Genomic DNA, 19,997 nt, shown 5'->3' with positions numbered 1-19,997 from the left:
AACTTCTCTGAGTTGTGGTTTTCTTAACTGAAGATAGAGATTATATCTTACCTATTCGATTTGGTTCTTCTTGAATACTTTGGAAACCATTGGATGCTATGCAGATGGGAAACAGTGTTCTGGAATGGCCTGAGGAATAGCTTCTGAGGTTGGGTGTTCTGAAGCATTTGGGGATGAACATGTGTTCCCCTCCCTCTGAGGGTAATGGGTTTAATCAAAGGAATCTCTGCGCAGGAGGGCGCCGTGGACTATGTGTGTAGAGGGAGCTCAGCCTGTGGATTCACCCAAGCAGGGCTGTGAGCGCTCTAGTTGATTTTCTCTAAGATGGCTACCAGAAAACCTGTTCATAAAGCTTGTTGTCAGGAAAGGAGGGGGCAGAGTTGGACACAAAAGTATTGGGCATCAGTGGTACATTAGTGGGATTTAAAGAGGAGAGACTGGATGCAGGCAGTTACCAGGGAAGGAATGTGGAGAAGACAACGGACTGGAAGAGTGATAGATGAGGATCGTGATCCTTGGGTCATGGTGCTGATACCTTGTGGTATAATTGAGTCTCTGGAGGGCTCACTTATTCTAGCCTCAGCCTACCTTTGGGATGGCAAGAAGCTACAGAGGCGTTGCTTAAGAAAGCGTTTGATAACCGCATAGCAGGTTCCAGACTCACCTGACCACAGGCCCGGTTGACTAAATGCGGGTGGTGGGCCAGGCCTCTTGAAAGTACATATGCCTGCCCTGTGTGTGTGTGGTGGGGAGAGCAGGGCAGCAAAGGGAAGAGCATGCTCCTTCTCAAGGGACTACTGCTACTTGGTTCTGCAGATTATTGCTCTGTGAGCATGTGAATCCAGGGTTAACCAGTCATCTCGATTTTGCAGAGGAAATCAGAGACTGGATTTTCTGGTGACATCTTAGGTTTTTTTTAAAATGCTGGCTAAGTAGAAAACCCAAAACATTTTGTGGCCCAAGTTACACACCTCTGTAGGCCGGATTTGGCCATAGGCTGCCGGCTGGTGATCTCTGCTGCAGAGTGTTCTATAAACATGACCTGTTGTTATTGGATGTCCTGGAATTTATAATAACCTCCAGGAGCCTCTATGTTGGGGCCCTTCTAGGAATATATTCTTGTGCTTTCTTTGCTACCTCTGCAACTTTTCCTGAACATAGACTAGGCCTGTTTTGATAGAAACTCCAGAGACTTTAAATTTCTGTCACAATTTGAAGAGATTCTGAATCCAGGTGCGCAGGCAGGCTAGGAAGATAGATTTCCTTAATGAAGAGATTTGGGACTTTGGCCTTCGAGTTTTTACCCCCCCGGAAGGTCTGGGCATAGATTATCTGCTGCTGAACAGGGCCCCTGTGCTTCTGGGATTGGCTGAGCCACTGATAAAAACATCCTTTGCATACCTTTAAGACATGTGCATTGTCCTATGAATGGTTTTTTCATTGCTTTTTTAATATTTGTGTTACAGAAAAAAGAGTTTGATGTGGACACCCTCAGTAAATCAGAGCTTCGAATGCTCCTCAGCGTGATGGAAGGGGAGCTGGAGGCCAGAGACCTGGTCATCGAGGCCCTGCGGGTAAGAAGCTTCTGGGGCCCAGCCCTGTTGCGGTATCGTTTCCTTTTTTCAAAGGGCCGGTGGCGAAGCTGCTTTTCTTAATTTTTGAACCATGTAGATTTAAAATGTTACATCTGGTTAAAATGTATCCCTCACCCCAAATGCCAACCCATAATCTTTATAAACCCAAACACTGAAGTCAGATGGTCAGTCTAATGATGGGAATCGAGACTAAACTGTTTAGTATGGGAAACTTGAGACATGAGCTGTATTGTTTCATGTGGTTATTTGGTTATAAGTTTTTAGAAAATTGGAAATTTGGTATCATACATGTATGTGAGATCAGGGAGGAAAAATTATGAGAGTCCTTTATAAAAGATACTACTGATAATAGAGCTTTTCCTTCCTGTGTAAATTATGAATGATTTATTTTCTGAAACTTATAAGAGTTAAAAACTAACCTATATCTCTCTTAAAAACTATATATACCTTCACATAGTTTTATTAATTTTTCATCGGATCTTCTAGGAATTTTAAATTTTCATAACTTGTGAAGTATTATCTTCTAATATAATAAATACCTCAAAGTTCTGTTGCTTTAAAAATAATAAGTTTTCTTGATGTACAATTTTACGATTGATTGTTCTTAATCTTGTACTTGTTTTGGCATATTAGCCAAACCTAAGTGGTTTGTTTTTTTTTTTCTTTTTTCTTTGATATTAAATACTTTGTATACAATCAAGTGTTTCCTGGCTCTTGGTCATTTTGGCCAGGATGGTTATATTTATTATATATGAAGTATGGGCTTGGTTTCCACCCCCCCGCCCCATGGAATATGTCCTCAAACTTTGTCTTAGGAAGTTATTTTAACATATGAAAATCTATGAGTGTCAAATTGTTGCTGCCTATGGGTGCTAATACAGTGGGGGAAAGAGGTACTTAATCATGGTGGACGGTCAGACATAATGAAGACTGTGGGCGTGCTGAGAATCCAGTAGTGTGAGGAAGGGGTGGCTACCGTTCATTTTCACAAACTGGAAATTGGTACAGTGGGGATAATGATTACTGCTCAGTCTGATGACCAGAGAATGATTGCCTCCGAAAAATGGGAGTAGAGTTCTACCGTCTGCAAGCCAATAACAAATTGAAGGTGGTGCCTTTTGAATGACAAGCTTTGCTACGTAGACTTGTGCACCATTCATCTTGGTCCATATTGGAAACATTTGCATTGCTTGCCAGTGTATATTTTCTTGCCAGTGACAAATGAACTCTGTAGGAGAAATGCTAAGGCAGTGGATCACTAACATGTATTACACTCCGCCCGAGGAGAAAACAGGGTGACCTGTGAGGCCAGGAGTGTAGACTCTTGAGACCAATTGGATATGAAGGCTTCAGTTCTTTTTAACTTAATTGCAGTACTTTCAACTATAAGTAGAATTAAAGGCTTACTAATGAGGGCTTGCCAAACTGAAAGTTTTGCATAGAATCAAGGAATGTTGGAGTTGCAAGGAACCTTACTACATATTCTAGGTCAGTGGTTTGCATCCCTCCAAATCTAGGCATGTGTTTTTGGTTTTGTTTTGTTTTGCTTTTTTTTAAAAAAATAAAATGTTTTGTATTATTCTTTTACTGTCCTGCAATGAAGTTTATGGATAAGTGCATATGTAAGTAGGTTATGTTAAAAATAACCAGTACACTGCCCTAATTGTGACATAAAATAACAGGAAAGTAATATATAACAAAATACACATTTCAGTATATAAATGCTCAGGCATGTCTAATGGAAGACATGATAAGGTAAGCGGCGATTTGCACCTATTCGCAGCATTGCCATGAATGCAATCATTGCGAAAGAATCCCGATCCAGGCATGCTGTATTGGGACTCAGACACAGTGAGGGGATTTGCTGTACATGAGGTGACTTTTTTCCCTGAGATGGTGAATGACTTTTGGTAAAGCTCCAAACAAAAGTGCACACTTACGTGAGAGTAGAGTTCGTGGAAAATTGATTGTTTGTTAAAACTAAATTAAAACAGCTTGTCTGTGTGTAAAAGGGAGTTACTCTTTAGCTCAGGTCTTCATATTGACTGAAGGTTCTACTGAAAGGAATGAATAGAGTGACATTTGAAAGTTCAGGGGGACTTGAGACAGTTCCTGGATATGGGGCACACCCCCTAGCCCTGCCCCCTAAGTGCCAGTCACTGTGATAACAAGTTAGTGACTGGCTAAAAAATTGGCAAGGAGAGAGAATGTGAAACTTTTATTTTTATTTCATATTATGAGATAAACATCCTGAATTAAAATTCAAAATCTGTCCAATCAGTAATCGGTATGTTGCTATTCAATTGGGAGAGAAATACACCTTGTTTTGAAAAATGTCAAAAGTAATATTTCTCTGAAGGTAGGAAATACTTTTTAACTTACTATGTAAATTGGGATTTTTTTTTTTCAAAAATAAAGATAGCTAATTTGTACCATGAACTATATTAAAATTTAGAAATGATTGTGTTATGAGGCATTTAAATCCTTTAGAATTTGAGAATCTTTAGTATATGTGCTGCCGAAGCGAGCACATTTGAGAATCTTTAAAAAGATATTTCAGGGGCACCTGGGTGGCTCAGTCAGTTAAGCATCTGCCTTTGGCTCAGGTCATGATCCCAGGGTCCTGCTCAGTGGGGAGCCTGCTTCTCCCTCTCCTTCTGCCTGCCACTCCCCCTGCTTGTGGCTCTCTCTCTCTCTCTCTCTGTCAAATAAATAAAATCTTAAAAAAAATTTCAGACCAAGTTTTTTACTTTTTTAATCATGCTACCTTGATATATTGTTTTTGTGTTTTGAGAGAGAGAAGGAGACCGTGCCAGTGGCCGTGCAGTTAGGTGGGGGGCGGGGGGGGGGGTACTGGGCAGAAGGGAGAGAGAAAATCCAAAGCAGGCGCCATGCTCAGTGTGGTGCCCCATATGGGGATTGATCTCATGACCCCGAGATCATGACCTGAGCCAAAATCAAGAGTCAGATGCTTAACTAAGCCACCCAGGCACCCCCTACTCTGATGTTTTTGGTTTTCAAGGTATCACAAAAAATTGGATAGATCATTGGATTAATGGCAATAAACTTTGCAGAACAATTCATAAATATGGGAGGAAGGGTGTTATGCAATTATAATACATATATTGGTACGTTTACTATTTTCATGTTTAAGGTAAAAATATTTCCCAATAAAACTCCTTGGCTTTATAACTGATGTAGTATTCAGGAGATTAATTTTTTTTGGGGGGGGATTATATTTTAAGAAGTGCAATGTTTTTGGAAAATATGAACTGCTTAACTGAAATATGTCTTAATTGCATGAGAAATATTCTATCAAGGATTCCCTCTCATCCACAAAAAGTAGGAATAAATCTTTGACCAAATAGATATGCCAAATGAAGTTTAGAGGAAAATACTGTGAAGTTTAATTGAGAATATGCTGTATTTTCTGAAAACCATGATAGATACGGAGCCTTTTGAATTAAACTTAATTGTATATTCAAAGTTTGACTATATAGCCTGTTAAGAGATCATCTATTTGATGCTAATTGTTTAGTTTGTGGAATCTTCTGGCTTTTACTTCTTTTCCATCTTGCTTCTAGAATTTTTATCAGTACCTTAGTCAAAGGGATCCAGATTTCTTGTATGCCTTCTTTTTCCTTTTAGATTGATAAATGAGAATTAACAGTATTATTGACATGGCATTTCTTCCTCATAACCTATAGTTACTATAAAGTATATAATACAGATTTTTAAGTATTATTTGCACTGAAACTTTTAAAAATTACCATTTAACATTTCTTTGGATAGAATGCATTTATAGTACTTACGTCCTAGGGGATATAAAATTATAGAATTACCTTGTATAAGTGGCTGCAACAAAGAGACCCACAATATGATAGATTAAATACGAAGTTTATTTCTCCTGCCAGTCTGCAGGTGAGCCATCTATGCTGGAGAAGTAGTGCTAAGCCAAGTGGTCAGTCAACAGCCCAGATTATATCTATCTTACTGCTCTCCTTAGGGAATTAGCCTCATTGGTGTGGTTGAAACAGTCAATGCCATGTCCACATCCCAAACCTGTTGTAAAGAAGGCAAGAGAGGAAATGAAGGAGAAGCAGCATCATGTGGATAGGGGAGAACTTTTGTGGGCACACCTAGCCGAGTTCTGGGGAATGTTTCTGGATGGCTGGCTCCCTGGGAGGGGAGGACTTTGGAGGACATCTAATAACCTAATGCAGTCCATTATCTTGGCTTAATGTTATAAAAGATCCTGGTGTATGGTATAAGAAGATAGATCCTTCCTTTCCTCCTTCCCTCAAATATTTGTTGAGGACCTACTGTGTACCAGGTACAAAAATGAAAGTTCGAAGTGAATATTAGTGGAGATTTATTATGCCAAAATTGTGTCCATTTAGAACATTGTATATACCTTTCATATGCTTAAAATTAATTGTCCCGAGTAGTGTCATTTGGGGCCATGTTTTAGTTTTCTCAGACTATGACTCTGTATGTTCAGATTTTGTCTAGAATGATCTTCCTTTTTAAAAACGTTAACTGTTCATTGGGTTCAAAACTCAATTAAAAAAATGTTTTGAATGGTTTGCTTTGAAGCAGGTTATCTCCCCTTGGCACTCTTGACATTTGGGACTGGGTATTTGTTGTGGTTGTTGTGAGAAGAGGGGCTATCTTGTACATTGTAGTGTGCTTTGCAGCAGTCCTGGTCTGTCTGCTCACTAGATGCCAGTAGCACCTCTGTAGGTGTGACAGCCAAACAGGTCTCCCCTTGGGGTACACAGTCGCCCCCAGTTGAGAAACACTGCTGTGAAGTAATACTGGTCAAGAAAATGCTGCTCAAATACATTCCATTATAAATACAACATCCATTATTAAAAACTCCCATCAAAGTAGGTTTAGAGGGAACATACTTCAACATACTTTATATGAAACATACATGTTAACGACAGTTAACATCATACTCAATGGTGAAAAAAAATTAAGAACTTTTCCCCTAAGATCAGGAATGAGACAAGGGTGTCTACTCTCAACACTTTTATTCAACATAGAAGTCCTAGCCATAGCAATCAGATAAGAAAAATAAATAAAACGTGTCCAGATTGGTAAGGAAGAATTAAAACTTCCACTATTTGCAGATGACATGTTACTATATGTAGAAAACCCTAAAGAATCTACTAAAAAACTACTAGAACTGATAAATGAATTCAATAAGGTCACAGGATACAAAATCAATATACAGAAATCTATTGCATTTCTATACCCTAATAATGAATTGGCAGAAAGAGAAATTAAGAAAATCCTATTTACAGTTGCACCAAAAATAATAAAATACCTAGGAATAAACTTAACCAAGGAGATGAAGGACTTGTACTCTGAAAACTATAAAACCTTGATGAAAGAAATTGAAGACAACACAAAGAAATGGAAAGACCTTTCATGCTCATGGATTGGAAGAATAAATATTGTCAAAATGTCCATACTACCCAAAGCAATCTACAGATTTAATGCAATCTCTACAAAATACCAACAGCATTTTTCACAGAACTAGAACAAATAATCCTAAAATTTGTCTGGAACCACAAAAGACCCTGAATAGCCAAAGCAGTCTTAAAAAAGAACAAAACTTGGTGGTATCACAATCCCAGATTTCAAGATAGACTACAAAGCTATAGTAATCAAAACAGTATTATGGTACTGGGGCACCTAGCTGGCTCAGTTGGAAGAGCAGGTGACTCTTGATCTCAGGGTTGTGAGTTTGAGCCCTACATTGGGCATAGAGATTACTAAAAAAAGTAAACTAAAAACAAAACAAAACAAAACAAAAAACCCAAAATAGTAAGGTACTGGCACAAAAATAGACATATGGATCAATGGGGCAGGATAGAAAACACAGAAATAAACCCACAATTATGTGGTCAATTAATCTTCAACAAAGGAGACAAGAATATGCAATGGGAAAAAGTCTCTTCAATGAATGGTGTTAGGAAAACTGGACAGCTATATGCAAAAGAATGAAACTGGATGACTTTCTCATACCATACACAAAAATAAACTCAAAATGGATTAAAGACCCAAATGTGAGACCTGAAACTATAAAAATCCAAGAAGAGAGTATGGGCAGTAATTAATTTCTCTGACATCAGCCATAGCAGCATTTTTCTAGATCGGTCTCCTGAGGCAAGGGAAACAAAAGCAAAAATAAACTATTAGGACAACATCAAAATACAAAGGTTCTGCACAGCAAAGGAAACAATCAACAAAACTGAAGGACAACCTACAGAATGGGAGAAGATATTTGCAAATAACCTCTCCAATAGAGTTAGTATCCAAAATATATAAGGAACTTATACAACTCAACACCAAAAAAAAAATCTAATTAAAAATGGTCAGAAGTTGTGAACAGACATTTCTCCAATGAAGACAAACAGATGGCGAAGAGACTCATGAAAAGATGCTCAACATCACTCATCATCAGGGACATGCAAATCATAACCACAATGAGATATCACCTCACATCTGTCGGAATGGCTAAAATCAAAGACCCAAGATACAACAAGTGTTGGTGAGGATGTGGAGAAAAAGGAGCCCTCATCCACTGTTGGGGGAATGCAAACTGGAGCAGTTACTGTGGAAAATGGTACAGAGGTTCCTTAAAAAGTTAGAAATAGAACTACCATGTGATCCAGTAATTCCACTATTGGGTATTTACCCAAAGAATACAGAAACACCAGTTTGAAAAGATATATGCACCCATATGTTTATAGCAGCATAATTTACAACAGCCAAATTATGGAAGCAGCCCAAGTGTCCATAGATTGATGAACGGATAAAGAAAATGTGTGTGGGACGCCTGGGTGGCTCAGTCGGTTAAGCGTCTGCCTTCGGCTCAGGTCATGATCCCAGAGTTCAGGGATTGAGTCCCAAATCAGGCTCCTTGCTCAGCAGGGAGCCTGCTTCTCCCTCTGCCTGCCGCTCCCCCTGCTTGTGCTCTCTCTCTCTCTATCTCTCTGACAAAATATTTTTTAAAAAAGGAAATGTGTGTGCATATATATATAAAATATATATATGCACACACACCATATATATGTGTGTGTACACACACAATGGAAAATTAGTCCTAAAAAAGAATGAAATCTTGCCATTTGCAACATGAATGAATCTAGAAGGTATAATGCTAAGTGAAATAAGTCAGTCAGAGAAAGACCAATACCACATGATTTCACTCGTGGAATTTAAAAAAAACCCAAAATGAACAAGGAAAAAGAGACAAAAAACGAACTTTTACTATAGAGAACAAACTATGGTTACCAGAGGAGAGGTTGGTGGAGGGATGGGTGAAATAGGTGAAGGGGATTAAGAGTACATTTATCATAATGAGCACTGAGTAATGTATAGAATTGTTGAATCACTATATTGTACACCTGAAACTAATAAACACTGTATGTTAACTGTACAGGAATTAAAAATACATTTTATTAGGAAACAGGTGATTTTTCTTTGAACTATTTCCCTCAAAATTAAATATTTGAAAATGCCCATTTAAGAAACTTCATGACTCTTCCAAAACACACCACATTTAAAATTGCATTATAGGTTTATATGCAGAAATTAAATGCTTTTTCTGTTAAAAAACCTTTATAGTTGTATGGCTCAGTGTTGGAGTGTTCACATAGAACAAAGGCAATCTCTTCAAATAAAATAAAATCATTAAACAGAAGAATGCTTTCACTCCGATTTTGAAAGCAGCTACTGCTACACTACAGAGGATTGTGAGGTTTTCCTCATATGACATGTTTGCTAAATCATGATAAAAGAGGAGCCTTCTGGTTTCAGCTAAGTAAAACATGCAGCCTTTTGTGTTTCAAAATTCTCCTATGATTTCAGGCAATTGATTGACCAAAACATAACCTTTTTTGTTCATTTTAATTAATGAATGAATGAATTTGCTGAGCAGAGCTGAATTCATGAAAACATAAACTGTTTCCTTTTCTGTCTGCTGAGATAATGCTTTTGTTCCATGTCTAGAGAAAAGGAAGAGGAGTTGACCAGACATTGTGTTGTTCTTGCATGCAAATCATTTTTCATAAAATACAACTAGCTGATGATTCTTATATAGCACTGTATTTTGTCTAGTAGGACAGACCTAGGAAGCATCACTTCTGATTCGTCTGAGAAATTTTATTTTCCTGATGAACATTTACTATTAGTGAAGGAAAATAAATGGAATGCCAGGCGAAATAGTGCTTTTTTATGTATTAAGAGATGAAGGTTGATGGTGCTATGAAAGCAAAATGTTTATCAGTATTTTTTTAATAAGCAACTGAACTCACTCAAGCAACATTTTCTTGCTGATGATTATTAATAAATCATTAGGATATCTGTGAGAACAAACTAAAGCTCATTGTTCAGCTCAATGATGTACCATTTGTTTTACACTGGGTTCAGGATAGATTCAGAGTTACAGATGGCATGAAAACAGGAATACTTTTTGTACACTTTGAAGATTATCATAATTTTGGGTACTGTTCACTGAACAGTTCCTTTTAAGAACACTTCCTTGTGATCTGAGAATACAGGGTGTTCCTTTGAGGTATTCTGATAACATTTTAACCACCTCATACTCAGTGGCTAAGCCGCAGGTCATGTGTTCTTATGGGAATTTCATTTGCTATGTTTATGATTAACTGTCTTGATTAGAAGAGGAAACAAGGATCTAACTAAGATAGTACTCAAAATTCTGCCTTCTCTTTGGTTGTGATTATTTTGGAAAGAAACGTAAGAGGTTTCAGCTTCTCCCTTTCGATTTTTGGAGTCAAAATGTAAATAGGTATTGAACAAATAGGAGAGTCTGTATTGTATACTTGAAATGATATTTGAACATGGTGGGGATCTTTGAGGAGAAGGCAAGGGGATCCATGTATCCATTCATTCAACAGAATGGGTTGCAGCCCATGTCTTTAGGCATGTCTTGGGTTCAGTGGTGGTGAACAAGGAGCGTGAGTTTTCTCTTAGAGTCCAGTGGGAGAGAGGGACATTAAAACAATAAACCAAAACATCTAAGTTCACATTATGATTACCAAAGGAAAGAATGCCATGAGAAGAGAGAGTACTCTAGATTGGGTCAGGAAAGTTCTCTCTGAGGAAGTGACACCCCCCGGAGACTTGGAGGGGTATCACGAATCTAGTTGGAAGAAGAGTGTTCTTACAAAGGGAGCAGCACATACAAAGGGCCTAAGAGAGGAGGGAGCTTGGCAATTTATAGGAACTGCAGGAAGTCAGAGAATAAGAGAGAGAGTGGCACAAGATCAGATGCAGAGCTAAGCTGAGGCCAGACCATAGTGGAGAGTGAAGGCCATGATAAAGTTGGATTTCATTTCATATCAGGGTAGCCATTGAAGTGTTTTAAGCTTGAGAATGCCAGTGAGTCGATATGATTTTCTAAAAGATTCTAGCAGCACAATTATATTGCATTTATTTTTTTTGCATTAAAATTTTAATTTATTAAATGTAAATATTTAATGTAAATATTTAAAATTTATCACCATTGTCAAGGGAAAAAATTACAAAGGTCACCCTAACTGCAAGACAGACGAAAGTTTGCAGGAGAGCCAGAGTGAAGGCAGAATGTCATAGGGGTTGTCTAAGAAATGTGAATATCTCAGATGCTTATAATTATTGCCCTTTAAGAAGGCATGGAAAATGTGCTTGCTTATCACTTTTGTCATTTAGCAGTAAACAGTGTCTTTCTTCAGACTGTTAAGACAAGCTGATTATGGTTTTTAGTTAAGGTGTTGTGCACCTCAATAAGATTGATAAGGTAAGTTCTCCATGTGAAATTTTTTGGAAGGCAAAATTCTGTCTTCAGTTTTACTGTTTCCAACCCAGTTCATCCCAGTTCAGTTTAGATTTTTACGTTAAATGAATTTTATAGTTAAAAGCCCTCTTCTTTCAAGATTATTATGCATTTCTAAAGGCCTATCTGTTCTAAAATAAACTTCCTTTTTAACTTTTCACATAGGATTGGATAGAGTAGCAGAAGCTTGCTTCACATGGTGCTAAAAGAGACCTACCAACAATAAAAAATGTTTCAGCAGTGTCTGAATTTGTTCTGCTCAAATGCGTCCATTTTGGCCTGTCTTAAGTGGACCATTGCAGGGCCCATGCTCACATGATTACGCCCTACTAAAATAAAATGCTAGTTCTGGCAAGCCCTTAACACTTCTCATGAAATTCTTCTATGGAAAGCAAACCATGGATCGAGTTCTCTTGGTGTTAAGCACTGTACTAGGCACATCGCCCGAATCCAAGTGGAGGTGCAGCTCCTACAGGCCTTAGGTTTTAGTGGTTAAAATATTGCAGAGAGTAAACCCTGGGGAAGCTCTGAATTTATTCATAAGACACGATTTTGTATATTCAAGCCTGAACAGTAATTTTTATGCACAGGAGAGGTTGAGACTCCCTGAGTAAGGGGGAAAGGACCATCTGTGTGCTGATGTCTGGGCATTGAAGCCATTCTGCCTTTAAGTTGGCTTTTAAATTCCTAGGTAAATGGGGCTGGGTGGATGCTTTAATATTACATCCCTCTGGTCTCCATGCACAGTCATGGATTTGTTTTTAAATTGTAAGAATTAAATGAGATAATACGCTACAGCACCTAGCCAGGGACTGGCACATAGAGGGTTCTTGAAAAAACGATTTCCAGTTGAACCTCAATCTTAATAGAAAGACTTCCCCTTAGAGGTGCCTGGGTGGCTCAGTCGGATAAGTGTCTGCCTTCGGCTCAGGTCATGATCCCAGGGTCCTGGGATGGAACCCCACGTTGTCCCTGCTGTGCAGGGAGCCTCTTTCTCCCTTTCCTCCCTGCTTGTGCTCTCTCTTGCTATCTCTCTCAAATAAATAAAATCTTAAAAAAAAAAAAAAAAAAAGACTTCCCCTTAAACTTTCTCCTTTTCTTTATACTTTGAGTTACAGATCTTGGTCATCTTCGTATCTCATAAAACAGGCGGTGCCTCTTATTCCCCAGGGTAGAATTCTCCTCAAGGTGGAGGGTGCCAGGTGGGAACTAGGGCAAATCTCTCCATTAATTTCTCCTGCCAGCAAGCCTAAGGCAAGTGGGAAAATAAGTGGCTGCTGTGAGTCCTGAGCGCTTGGTTGTGAGAGCAGCTTGGAGAGAGAGAAGTGATTTGTCAGATGTCCAGACAACAACATTTTCTAAAGCAGAGCTACTCCTCACCCCCCAGGAGGGCTTAGGAATTGGGATGCTTCTAAAATGTATTGGCAATCAGATAATATGTATTATTTTTAAAAGTGACTTTTTTAAGTGTGTAGGAATGACATGATAAAAATACTAGCTCTACGAATTATAGACACTTATTTTTTGCTTTGCCAGTGTATTCCCTCATCTCCTTATTTAGACATCGTATCCTTTATAATATTAAATCTTTGATTTTTAGCAGCGTTAACTTTGCATGAATAATTTTGTTTGCAGCCGCCTCTGTTTGCAGTCATAAAAGTGAAAGGAGGGAGGTGGTTCAATCTTAAAACTAAAACAGTTTCTTTTCCACAGCCTTCTCCCTCCACCCCGTGATTGTGGGTTAAGCAGTAGACAAACTGAAATCCAAAGAAGGGGCATTTCTATTTGGCCTATGTTGCTCAGGAGTGGTGAGGCTTGCTGTTTCCTGTAGGTTGAGTTGGAGCAGGACATGGAGATGAAATGGGGCTTACCATTGTGATGTTTTTATTATGTGCCAGGCACTTCCCACGTATTATTTCCTCTCATCTCTATGAAATCCCTTGAAATCAGTGATCGTGCCCCATTTCAGGAATGGAGAAACAGACTGAGAGAATAAGGCATTTAATGCCTGCCTCCTAACCTTGACTCACCATTCCTCTGCTTCAAAGGCAGCATTAATGAAACTAGAGCTGGTTGACATTCATGGGTTCTTTACTTTAAACGCTATGAATTCCCAGAACATTTCCCACGCACCTGTAATCAATTGTAAATAACAAAAGCTGCACAGAAATTGTTAGGCAGTCTTGGGTGTGCAATCATTCATTTGCTGTTCCCTCCCGGTTGACTGCAGGTAATTACAAACATAGTAAATCCTGCAAGACTTCTAAGATCTTATTGAATGGCAATTATGATAATGTAGAAAAGCATCATTGATTTTTTAAATGTTTTCCTCTAATTATCATCCCAAGTGCAAAAATGTTTGTACTTTTCTGTAATTAGGATATTCTCATCTTCTGGATGAGAACATGTTGGAACATTTGAATGCTGAATGATCCAAATTTAGGAAAATGAAGATTTATAAAATGGACAAGGATGCGATAGTTAAGGAACTGCCATCCATATCTTCCCACTTTTTAGTCATTATTAAATCTGTCTCTTATAGTTCATTTTTTTATTTTTTTTACCTTTTTGATATTTGATCACCTTGTTTTTCTGTTTTCATTTGCATCTAAAAAATGGCAGATGGTAAACTGAGTCATTAAATAGAAATTTAGTTTGGTTTTCATGAAAGGCTATTGTACTGATTTCCTTAAGTTACATAATCCTTTAATTCTTTTTTTTTTTTTTTCTTTTTCCAGTCAGTAGAAATTGCAGGGAATTTGTGAGGGTGGGTTATGTAGGCAGGGTAGTAATAGATTCATTACCAATAAAGAGTTCAATATTCTTAATAATTAGCATGTTAAAATGCAGATATATCATTGACCTCGTTAGAAAGTTCAGGTTTCCTTTCACAGAGGCTAAATCAACGGAATCAAATCGTTTTTAAAAAGATCATTTTAGATAAACCTCTAAATAATCCCTAAAAATTAATTTGGAGTTGACAATGATTTTCTGTTGATGGGTCTTTTCCCATGAGCGACTGGAGAACAGACTTTCATAGACGCTCTGGAAAGTGCATTGGACTTCCTCCCGTAGTGTCTTGACAAAGTAATAAGATCTCATTGGTGTATTGAGAAGAAACCTTCCATGATCTCTGCTTGGCTGGATCAGAGAGGTTCCATGCGTTTTTGTGCCTGTTTGGGGGATAGTAAATAAGATGTAAGTTTGGTTTGGAGGGATGATAGGTGGCACAATTAAAGGAAGAACTTTAGAAACCCTTTATGGGAATTGTTAATATGTTAAATTCTTAATGAGTTTAAATTTCAAACAGTTGAGGATTGAAATTCACTTAGGCTCTGAGGTAGGAAAGGCTATGACAAAAACAGTGTTTAAGGGAAATGATGTTAACCACTTTTGAAAGTAGATTGACAGAAAAAGGGAAAGAAGGGATGTGAGGAGGCAATTACAGTTGACATTTATTCAAGTACAGGTTCTGTAAAACTCTGAATTCTGTGTGATGGCTCTAAATGTGGGTGATATGCTATTGAGGAGTATTACAAGAACTTGAATAGATGGAGAGGAGATTGTGAATAAAAATAACTCCTCCAGGATAAGAGCACGTTATTTTCTAACTCGTGACAGCAACCAGTAATTTCGAAAGCAATTTCAGTGTCAGGGTATAAACCCTTTTTATTTTTAAAGGATATTGTGTTTGTGCCCCAGGTGAATTCATACTTAAGTAATGCAGCATGAGCTGCAGTTCTCCCAGTAGCTTTTTTAGTGCTAGTCCTTCAACATTCACCCAACAAATATTTATTGAATATATTCTGTCATGCCAGGTGCTGGGCACTGGGAAGAGAGTAGAAGCTAGGCAGTCCCTGCACTCATGGGACTTAATGTCTAGGAAAGGAGACTAACCATGACTAACAAGTCCCATTTGTGACAAATGCAGCAAAGGACAAGTACTGAGCACTAAGATGATGTCCCGTAACTGATTTTTTTCTCAGACTCACCATGGAAGGCCATGTAAAAGCAGGGTCAAAGTAAGCATACTAATCACTAAGCAAAATAGTAACATTTTTAATGTATTTAATAAAAGGAAAATAGCCATGCTTCTTCAGTTTGCTCCTTACCTATTGTGTGTCCCTAGATTGTGTGCAACTCCTCCCAAAAGTTGTTTCTTTTTGGGTATCTCCTGCTGTGCTTTGTCTCCTACTCCTTTCTTAGATGCAGATGGTGGCCTCCTGCATTTCTTCCTTTTCAAAGTGGGTGCTAGTCTCCCCTATTTAGCATTATTGGGTTATTTGAGATGACAAAGCAGTACTGCTCTTTGTACTACTGACTTTAAAGAGATTTTTTTAAAAGACCCATTTATTACTTATATATATTCTATTATCAATTCTGTAGGATTCTGCCACAACTCTGGTGGGGTTAGGCAAGATGAAGACTAAGGTATTTTGCTTTAAAATGAATTCTTTCCCAGGGAGTTCTGTGTTTACTCACAAAAAAGCTCCCCTGGGAGTATTTTCCCTCTAGAAAAGTTTGAGTCTTGTGATGAATACTCTAAGGTTCTTACCTGTGATCCTCTCTGCTAGAGAGGAGAAAGGATGCAAAAGTAATAACGTGCTCCTGCTTTGTCATCTATTGCTATGCTACAAACCCACTCCAAGACTTAGTGGCTTTAAACAACATCAGTCATTTATTTTGCTCACATATCTGCAGTTGAGGTGGGATTTGGGATGCACAGCTCACAGTCTGCACCTCATGGAGCAGGGGAGAATAGTGAGGGTTGGGGAGGATCTCCTTCTAAGATGGCTTCCTCAGGCTGGCTGTCTGCTAGGAGGTCTGCAGGGACTGTGGCCTGGGGGCTTGGGTTCCTCTCCACCTCATCCACTTGGGCTTCCTTGTCACAAAGGGGCTGGGATCCATCAGTGAGCAGCCTAAGAGGCAGGAGACAGAATCTGCCAGTTCCTTAACATCTGGGTCACGAAGTTACTTTGCATTGTATTCGATCTGTTAAGCAGTCACAGGACTAAGATTCAAGGGGAAGAAACATAGACCTGACCACCTGGAAGAAGCGTCAAAGAATGTGATAATGTTCTTAAAACTCCAGAAAACTGCTACTTGTCATTTACTGAGCCTTACTTGCTAGGACTGCTATTTAGCACTCGACATGGATGATCTCATTTAATCCCCACTGGTCTCCCTTGAAGGAGATACTTTTGATATCTCGCTTTCAGACTCATGGTTAAATAACATGTTCTCTGTCACACAGCTGACAAGTGGGGAACCAGAACTTGGACTCAGGCCTTGCTGACTCCAAATGCATCTTCTTAACCATCCTCCTATATAATCTAGTGGAAGAGAGCTGTGTGATTGCTAGTAAGGCGAATGCAAGACAGCCTTATGTGTAAGAATAAATCACAGATGAGAGAGTTCTAATGAAGATGAATTACGGATGCCTTCTGGGAAGAGGTGGCATTGCAGGAGTCTTTTGAGGAATGACTACATTAATAACTAGACAATGAGAAGTGGATGTGCATCAGCAGCATGAGCACAGGGTCCGGATGTGCTCTGGGCGCAGGAGGTAAATCGGCCTGGAGCACAGGCTTATGGACTGGTGGAGCAGGAGATAGGACAGGCTGCATCAGGGAGGTTTTGAATGCCAAGCTGATACATTTGTGTACCTAATAGGATAGTCAGGGCAGAGTCCCTCAAGATTTTTAAGCAGGAGAATGGACTAACCTGAGGCATTGGTTCTTCTAAAGTGGTTTCCAGACCAGCTGCATCAGCATCCCATAGGAACTTGCTAGAAATGTAAATTCTTAGACCCCCAACCCTAGACAAACTGACTCAGAAACTCCACGGGTAGAACAAAGTATTCTGTGGTTTCACCCGCCCTCCAGGTGATTCTGATACGTGCTTCAGTTTGAGAACCACTGATGTGAGGGATGGTCATTTGTTGTAAAGCAGGTGTGTTTATGCAACATGACATCAGGGTGCACTTAAAATCCCTGGTGCTGATTAAAATCCCTAAAAGCTGGAAAAGACTTTCTGCTCCGTAAGCGGAATGGGCAGCCAAATTGGTGGCTGATGCTGGTTCTAGTTGTAAAGAGATTTTGATGAGGAAAAGGCGGCCAATGGCTAGTCTCAGAACAGCTTCTCCAAAAGCCATCATTAAGTGCCTCCAAGTGACCCTGTCCAGACATGTTCTCAAAGAAATCTGTGGAAATAGTGCTAAAGGAGCTTTCTTGAATTGTTGGATTAAAATAAAAAGTTATTGGGGCGCCTGGGTGGCTCAGTCATTAAGCGTCTGCCTTCGGCTCAGGTCATGGTCCCAGGGTCCTGGGATCGAGCCCCACATCGGGCTCCCCGCTCAGCGGGAAGCCTGCTTCTCTCTCTCCCACTCCCCTGATTGTGTTCCCTCTCTCGCTGTGTCTCTATCAAATAAATAAATAAAATCTTTAAAAAAAAAATAAAAATAAAAAGTTATTAAGACATTAAGAACTGTGTGCAATAACTGTATTCTATTACAGTTGTTGTTGTTTTTATTTACTTCTTATACCCCTGTTTGTTCCACAGAGGATTTGAGGTGGCTGACAAGAATATAAAACAGCAAAACGGAAAAATAGGAGTGTGTGAAAATCAAGATTTAGGAACAAGAACAGTGATTTACAAACCTTGGAGTCATAAGATGCTTTCTTCTAATGAGATCTTACTTGAGGCCCAGTACATTGAAAACAAGCTGAGCCGCTGGGTGGAAGCAGAGTTTGGGGCTGTAAGCTTCCTGAAAGGGAAAATAAAAGAGAACAGGGTGAGTGACAGGATTTGCATTGTTCATGAGGAAAATGACATGGCAGTTACTTCCTCAGGGAAGGCAAACTCCCGGTCCTGAGGTCTAAAATTTCTGTTGTGCCTCTTCAAATTGGAGGTGTTGGGTAATGTGCGTTGTTTTCAACACTATCTACATAAAATGTGATAGCTGGGTGTGTATTATCCAAGGACCTAAGTGAGAGGCAGGAGGAAGGAGCTGGGGTATGGTGAAGCGGGTAGGGTGGCGGTGAGGGCTGGGCAGGACAGTGGGGTTTTATTTATTTATTTATTTATTTATTTTAAGATTTTATTTATTTGACAGAGAGAGACAGCGAGAGAGGGAACACAAGCAGGGGGAGTGGGAGAGGGAGAAGCAGGCTTCCCGCGGAGAAGGGAGCCCGATGTGGGGCTCGATCCTAGGATCCCGGGATCATGACCTGAGCTGAAGGCAGACGCTTAACGACTGAGCCACCCAGGCGCCCCAGGACAGTGGGGTTTTAAATGCGCAGCTTTCTGATGCTCTGCTGTAGACGAGGCATTCATTAGATCCTCTAAATAAACAGATGGGCTGTGTGACCTTCAAACCATTTGCCAGGATGATCTCATATAATTTGCTGGTGTTCCTTGTTCAGTCAGTTTATGTACACGTGTTTCAGACTGAACAAGTCTATCACTTAGATTCAGATATGGTTAAGCCAAACAGTAGCTGTAAAAATTTGAACATGGGATCAAAGCATGGAAACACTTGTGAGTTTCCAAAAGACAATGAGAGTTGATGTTAAATAATTTTGGCTTCTAACACTTTTTCTACAAATGTAAGATGGCTGCCTGTGACAGATATTGTTTATGTTAGGATTTTATGAATATACTTTATAGTTGAAGTACTGTTAGTTGACATTAAACATTTTCCTATAGCACTGTAATAATTTTGCGAAACACTGCCTTTAATCAGTGTACTTCAGCTTGGAAGTTCATCAGTTTGAAAGCTTATCAGTTTTCCACATGCTTGGTTTTAGACTTTCCAGCTCTTTGTTCTTCTCTTCATGCTTTGAAACCCAGTTTCTGCCACACCTGAGACATCTCTCATGGTTTAAAGTATTACACGCACTTTGATAGCCCTGTAATACACAATGTTGTTCCTCATTTATTTCTTCCTGCCAGTGAATTGTGTATTGATTTTCATCTGCCTTGTTGCTGCTTTCTGTGGTGTCACTGAGTGGATAGTTTGTTTTTAAATTGTAACTAACCAAGTATCACTTATGATAGACATTCACTACCATTTTTGCTTCATAGCAAGTTAGGCTACCCCTTTACAATGAGAGTATTTTTAGTTATGAGGCAATATTAAATTATATAAATGTCTGTTTAAGAAAAAAAGTCACTGTACAAGAAACTAGCTTTTATATCTTGATACATGTAACAGAGAAGTGGAGATGACCAGATAGCAATAATAATAGAGCAGCCTTTTAACAGTTTTACTAGTAAAAATAATTGTTTGTGAGAATTGAAAATTTATATAAGCTTTGTAAAATGTAACAATTTCCTCTACAGGCTATTCAAATATCTCTTCGTTAGTCTTTGTTTAAGTGCCCAGATAGCATTGTGTGATGCTTTAAAGTCACAGCTCTTTTTTTTTTTTTAATTTTGTACATGATTTATAGGATCCATGTGGGATTACTATTTTTCTGTGGCTGTTTTCCTCAGTAATAATTGAGTTTTAATCCTTCATGGACCAGAAAGTTACACTACTTTTTCTT

At 38.9% G+C, this 19,997-nt stretch overlaps 1 protein-coding gene across 3 annotated transcripts in view; it reads left to right on the top strand.

Annotated features, from left to right (window-relative positions):
- Positions 1-19,997, top strand: part of CTTNBP2 (cortactin binding protein 2) — a 150,688-nt gene that overhangs the window by 10,189 nt on the left and 120,502 nt on the right. For all 3 annotated transcript variants that reach the window (XM_078059495.1, XM_036077138.2, XM_078059496.1), the window contains exon 2: positions 1,467-1,574. In XM_078059495.1, the coding sequence (XP_077915621.1) occupies positions 1,467-1,574 (108 nt within the window). The remainder of the gene's footprint in view (positions 1-1,466; positions 1,575-19,997) is intronic.

Source organism: Halichoerus grypus, chromosome 12 (assembly GCF_964656455.1).
Source record: "Halichoerus grypus chromosome 12, mHalGry1.hap1.1, whole genome shotgun sequence".
NCBI classification, from domain to species: Eukaryota; Metazoa; Chordata; class Mammalia; order Carnivora; family Phocidae; genus Halichoerus; species Halichoerus grypus.
Note: the sequence above shows the minus strand (reverse complement) of the source record. Positions and strands in the feature narration are given on the sequence as shown.